General features: G+C 44.6%; 2 protein-coding genes across 2 annotated transcripts; both read right to left on the bottom strand.

Annotated features, from left to right (window-relative positions):
* Positions 1 to 3512: 3512 nt before the first annotated feature.
* On the bottom strand, positions 3513 to 4297 carry LOC117590233 (G2/mitotic-specific cyclin-B-like). Its single transcript, XM_034282702.1, has 2 exons — positions 3820 to 4297; positions 3513 to 3767 (listed from the first exon to the last, which is right to left on the bottom strand). Exons 1-2 carry the CDS (start codon positions 4272 to 4274, stop codon positions 3749 to 3751), a joined length of 474 nt encoding a protein of 157 aa, XP_034138593.1. The 5' UTR covers positions 4275 to 4297; the 3' UTR covers positions 3513 to 3748.
* A 21-nt stretch (positions 4298 to 4318) lies between these two features.
* On the bottom strand, positions 4319 to 6356 carry LOC117590232 (G2/mitotic-specific cyclin-B-like). Its single transcript, XM_034282701.1, has 3 exons — positions 6293 to 6356; positions 4494 to 5814; positions 4319 to 4441 (listed from the first exon to the last, which is right to left on the bottom strand). Exon 2 carries the CDS (start codon positions 5805 to 5807, stop codon positions 4494 to 4496), a length of 1314 nt encoding a protein of 437 aa, XP_034138592.1. The 5' UTR covers positions 5808 to 5814; positions 6293 to 6356; the 3' UTR covers positions 4319 to 4441.
* Between the last annotated feature and the right edge of the window lie 234 nt (positions 6357 to 6590).

Raw genomic sequence — 6590 nt, 5'->3', positions numbered from 1 at the left:
AGTTCGCATGCCACCCGCTGGCGAACCGGCAGAACCAAGTCAGCAGGAAGCAGGATGCCAGCTCAAAGATTTAGAACTAAGTACAATGGCAGTCCAGGAACCAGAGCCAGCAGCAGTACAAGAAGCAAAAGCACAGCCAGAACCACCAAAGAAGCCAACACAGAATCCACCACAGAAGCCATCTCAGGCTCCAGTTAAATTGGTGACTGCGCGAAATTGACAACCCGAGACAGCAACCGTAAATTACGAGGAGCGTTCGGCACAAGCCTCTGCTAGACAGCGACAACAACCCGATCGTCCTAACCTAACACAAGGTCGAGTCCCAGCTGGATGTCATGTACCAAGTTGCCCGCATTTTCGGGGTAATGGGCTGATCTGTCCCTGTGGCTCCGAAGTGGCCCGCCCGAACCCTCAGATGCAACCCCTTGCAGCGATTACTTGGATGTGGACAGTTTTTGAGTTACATTTGCATGGCCTTTCTCATTTTCCACATTGTTCTCATCATCTTAAACCAACCTGTGACTTGAACACCTGAAAACTTAAATTTTTGATTTGCTTTTGGGACTACCATAGCCAGAAATTACAAATTAATAACAATTAATTGATCATTTAATAAATGTATATTTTAATTTTAAAATACTATTGGAATATAATTTGAGGGATTTGCTTTCTTATTTTTATTGGCTGTTCATTTCGATCCAAGGGGAATGCCCCATACGTGCGTACAAATTGAGTCTCGGGTGTCCAAATTTAAACTCCAAAATTCTTAAGATAATATAAGAAAAGAAAAGGCAATTGCGGAATAATTCGAATTTAAACAGAGAGTTGTATAAATTCCAAAATAAATTGTGTGCTAGAGGGGGTCAAAGGAATTTGATGACGAAGACTCTCTATATCTCGCTTGTTCGTCCGATTTTAGAATACGGCTCAAGTGTATGGTGCCCTCAGTACAACATACTTACATCAGGACCGTAGTGAATCAGTGCAGAACAACGTATTACTTTTTGCCCTGCGTGGCCTCGACTAGGATGCAACTGTGAGACTGCCATCCTACCGTAGTAGACTCCGTTTAATAAATCTTCCATCCTTGGTTAGTAATTTTTATGCACAACTTGATCAAGGGGGATGTAGACAGCCCTGACTTGTTGAGCCGCGTAAACTTTACGATTCCCATTAGACCCAATAGAAACTATATTCCTTTGTTCCTTTCACCGTGCAGATCGAATTATGCCTTGCACAAACCCTTTAGGGTTTTATGCTCGGATTATAATTCCCTCTACCACATTATATAATCAACTAACTCCCTTCCTCTTCTTAAATCTCTTCTTGCTTAGCTATAGTTGCTCTAGTTTAGTTGTGTTTAGCTCTAATTTTCCTCGAACATTAGCCTAACATCTATCTTTCCTGCATGTTTGCATGTTCGGTTAATCGCGCCGCGCGTCATGCGGCAGCGCCCCTCGGTCGGTTGGGCGGGAGCAGTTGGGTTGCTTTAATAAAGATATTCTCTAAAGATCTTGAACCTTGCCATATGTGTAGCTCCATTCTCTGGTCTCATATTTGCATTCCCATTCGATCCATTATCCATTTATCTTCATTAGTAAACTTTTGCCAGACTATTTCAAAAACTCAAGCAAACGAGAAATGCAACGTTTTCGATTGTCATTTGCTCCATTTCTATTTGTATTTGTGTTTGTATTTCTATTGCTGTTTCTAATTCTGTTTCTATTGTTATAGTTACTGTTGCAATTGCCTGCATTGCAGCAGGTCGTAAATTTATGGCAAATAAATTTATAGCATTCGTTTCGTGTGGCATGAGGGCTTCCTGATGGGTCTGGGGTGGTCTGCCGTCTGTCAGTTGGGGGACTGCTGAAATTCAACTGAAATGGCTCAAAAAATTGAAATCAACCAATGCAAAAAGAGGTCGAGGGGCCTGATCCAGAAATGAATAGAAACCCGCCCGAGAATTCTTCTTTTTCTGCTGTTCATTTTGGGGTTCGTGGTTCGGGGTTAGAGAGGAGCCCATGCACCCAATGAATATTAAGTTGTCCTTGTTTTCCTCGTTGAGAGCTTATCTGAATGCACCACAATTATTTCAGCTTGTCAGGGGGAAGCCAAACGGGCATTGTGCAACGGAGTCTTGTCTTGGCTTGGCTGGCGCTGGGTTGAGACACAACTTGTGAACTTTACAAATTGAAATTAATTACTTTCCCACAGACACACAGAACACCCACCCAGCTCCCGCCCCGATATGCGGCTTGTCTGCCTTAGGAAGAAGCTTCGCTCACGACCCCAATGGTAATGGCAAGAAAGCCAAAGAAGGAGGAAAACTCTTGTTGATTTGAAAAGAATTGTTATGGCAAGTGGAGTGGATATACGGCAGCCACAAGGAGCTGATGCTGCACAAGAAGGACAGCTCTACTATTTGGACATGCACACCCGCGCCCTCTAGAGGATCAGCTACAGGTCAGGCTCCGGTTCGGGTTCACATCGCAGGCCCGAGATGATGGTACGGGACAGGAACTGCAAATATAGATTATTTTTTATTTTTTAAATAAAACGGGAGGGACGTGTGTGACGCTTCTTACGCGTCACAACTTTTATACCCGGCACTCAGTACTACATCTGCACCTTAGCGGTGTTTTGTCAAATTTTACATTCTTTCTTCATCTGTCATCTACATCTACAACACTTCTCACACCCACACGCTCCGTTAGCTCGCCGCCCTTCCCTAGACCCACACACTGCAGAGGCCGAAGCAGAGTGTGAATGAGAGAATGTGCAAAAAAACAAATTTAAGCTGCGGGACAGGGTGGGTTTAGCCACTGCAAATTAATTTCTTCATTCTGGCTATAATTATGATCCAATCGGATCCCAATTTGGTGATCTGATAAATACGGTCATTCCCTACGGAATGGCGTTTTAGATTTGAATATTGATATGATTTCGATATTAGCTTCGTGGTTCGCATTAATTAAGAGCCCGAAAATTAGCGCTCGTGTTAGGCGCGTGCGCAGAGCAAGTTCATCTTGTATCGGATATTTAACCATGGCTATGGCTGATCTCTGCGATCGAGTTGACATTTGCACATTAATCCGCCATCAACATAGGCCAGACGTAATTATTGGACTCTCGCTCAGACCTGAACATAAACTTAAGCGAACTCTGAGGAATGGAGCAGTCGTATGGGACAATAACAGAGGGCAGGAGAAGCTTAATTATTGCTGTTCCGACCAGCAGTGCTATTAACAGCCCAGAGCAACAGAATGTTAGCGCTCCATGTTAACAGCCTGTTAGCGAAAGGCCGCTGTTAGACAACGCTCTGTTAGCAGTAGCTCGTGCTCGCTCTCCCGATCGGCCTTGGCCTTGGCTTGTAATGGTCTTGCGTAATGAGTTTACACACCAAGTAGTTGTTGTTCCCTTAGCCAACTGTGTGCTACACAGTGCTATTAATGTAAATCCTCATGTAAATGCTCTTTTCTATGGTTTGAATACAATTTAATATTCCATTTTTGTACATTTGTGTAGATAGATGTCATGTTATTTGTGTAAATGTTAGTAGGTAGGTGTAAAAATTGTACAATTAACGATGATCAGAGCGCGATAATTCGATATCAGTGCTTATCTGTTGTCTGTGTGTTCCGGTGTCAGTGTATATCTGTGGTGTATGCATGAATGTGTGTGTGTGTTCCGTTCTTCCCTTTGGTGCATTTGACTAGAATGTGGTTTTTGTTGTTCATCCTTGGCAGCATCATGGAGTGTGTGGATTACTGCGGGGATAATTTCAATTAGGAAAATGTTTGCTTGTCTTTTTGTACTTACTTATTCTCACGAATGTTCAGGATCGATTCCAGACGGGGTCCGACCGAAACAGAATTATACTTGAATTTCTTGCGGATGGACAACAGCTCCTCCTGTTCGGCCTTGAGCGGCAGCTGAGCCATGCGCAGGACGGTGGCTCTCAGTTGGAGAGACGTGTAACGGGAGCAATCGGCGAGCTGGCGTGTCCAGAGACTTTCGTCGAGGCCACCGTCGGGGGTGCCGTCGGACAGGTTGAGCGCGATGAAGAGCGCAGCAGCGGCTATCTGCGATGGCTTGACGCTGGCCAATTCGGTGTCCATCAACGCCAGTTGCACATAGTAATGCGCCAGTTGTTGGCATTTCATACCAAAGTCCTCCGTGGCATTACACAAGCGCTGCAAAAATTGGCTCGGCACCGGACGCGATATATCACCCTTGAATGCCAGCAAAATCTTCAACTCCATGTCACTAATCATTTCGTCCGTGAAGCCTTCGTCCGTGTGCTTCAANTGTGTTCCGGTGTCAGTGTATATCTGTGGTGTATGCATGAAGGTGTGTGTGTTCCGTTCTTCCCTTTGGTGCATTTGACTAGAATGTGGTTTTTGTTGTTCATCCTTGGCAGCATCATGGAGTGTGTGGATTACTGCGGGGATAATTTCAATTAGGAAAATGTTTGCTTGTCTTTTTGTACTTACTTAATCACGAATGTTCAGGATCGATTCCAGACGGGGTCCGACCGAAACAGAAATATACTTGAATTTCTTGCGGATGGACAACAGCTCCTCCTGTTCGGCCTTGAGCGGCAGCTGAGCCATGCGCAGGACGGTGGCTCTCAGTTGGAGAGACGTGTAACGGGAGCAATCGGCGAGCTGGCGTGTCCAGAGACTTTCGTCGAGGCCACCGTCGGGGGTGCCGTCGGACAGGTTGAGCGCGATGAAGAGCGCAGCAGCGGCTATCTGCGATGGCTTGACGCTGGCCAATTCGGTGTCCATCAACGCCAGTTGCACATAGTAATGCGCCAGTTGTTGGCATTTCATACCAAAGTCCTCCGTGGCATTACACAAGCGCTGCAAAAATTGGCTCGGCACCGGACGCGATATATCACCCTTGAATGCCAGCAAAATCTTCAACTCCATGTCACTAATCATTTCGTCCGTGAAGCCTTCGTCCGTGTGCTTCAAAAACCATTGATTGTATGTCCGTGGATTCTCATACTTGCTGGCCAAGATCAGGGCACTGAGGCCCATCAGATTGAGATCCGAGGGCAGAATTTCCTTGACCCACTGCAGATAGCGATCGATAATGCCGATGGCCATCTCAAAGACCCCGTCACACAAGAGCAGTTTGGAGTGTACAGCATGGACCCAGTTGACGAGAACGCTGCGCCTATTGGGTGTCAATTTTGTATGTGATACCATGTGGTTCTCGAGTATCGGGAGCGTGCTCTCCCCCAGGAACAGACGATAGAAGTTTTCCTCGGCGCAGGGATGAAAGAGATCGATATATTCGGTTTTCTGAGAGGGCGGCTTGGAATCGAACAAGCTGGTGCACCAGCACTCGCACACGCTTAGGCCCCGATAACTGCGTTTGTTAGAGATTTTGCCGCATCGCTTACAATGACTCATCTTATCGTCATATACCCAGAGTTCAGGCCACATGTTCGATGTGATCGATGTGTTCGATGTGTTCGATGTGTTCGAAGTGTTCGATGGAATTGGGTCCTGCTGCGGATCCGTCATGTTCGGTTCGAGCTCGTCGCGACTCGGCGGTTCCGGTGTGGCGGACTCTTCGCGAAAGCTAATGCTGCTCTTCTGCCGAATTAGACCATCCTGGCATAAAAGCATCACTTTCTTTGCGTTACCCAATAAATTGTTTAAGTAACGTTTAAGAGGTACTTTCTTTTTGATTCCTTTAATCAACTTTAACGGCATCTTCCGATGCTTGAACGGACCCCTCATGTAGCGAACGTATTTTGAAAAATATTCAGATATTTTGAATTTGCCCGACATTTTGGTGCTAAAAGTTTTGAAATAAGCTTGCATTTTATCACAGATATTTGTTGTTAAACTACTTGTTAAAAACATTAAAACATTAAAACTGTACACACATATCGGGGCTCGGCCCGGCCCCATCTATTGTGCATGGGACAAGGCTCTGCCGCTCACCTACACGTGTATCTCAGTGATTCGTACCAATGCCGCCAATGTATTGGTATTCGCACACATATATACATATGTGTGTGTGTGTGTGTGTGTGTGTGTGTGCATGCGAATAACTCTGGGATCAGGCATTTTGTATTGTTTCTGCAAAACTAAACGAAAGGGCACAGCTGTGTAAGCAATACAACAAAATAAAATCTTGCACCGGCATTTGCAAAGCACTAAAATGGTCGGTTCTAATTGCTAGACAATTCGATTCTAAAAGCGTTCTAATTTGCAAGAATCTTGTTGTGCCTGCGACTGCACGAACAGTTAATGGAATTGAAGCTACTTACAATTGTTATTTGCTTTTTTTTTTAATTGAAATCTCCGTAAATCTGACTTGCACTTCTAGAAATGAAACTGGGAACTGGACATTCAGTTTGGTTATCGATAAAGCACTGAGAGCAGGCGTTAGGGAATTTTGTATTTTCAATTTAGCTTGAGATCAATTTATCCGGAATGGAATGATGGAATGGGTACACAAATGAGTTGATGGTTTCATCATAATTAATTGTTGCAAAAAATTATGTTATGTTTGTTTGCACAAACTTTTTGTTTGTTGCAAAAATAATACGAAATAAAACAACTAAA

Source organism: Drosophila guanche, unplaced genomic scaffold (assembly GCF_900245975.1).
Source record: "Drosophila guanche unplaced genomic scaffold, DGUA_6, whole genome shotgun sequence".
Taxonomy (NCBI): Eukaryota; Metazoa; Arthropoda; class Insecta; order Diptera; family Drosophilidae; genus Drosophila; species Drosophila guanche.
This window is presented reverse-complemented; position numbering and strand designations above follow the sequence as displayed.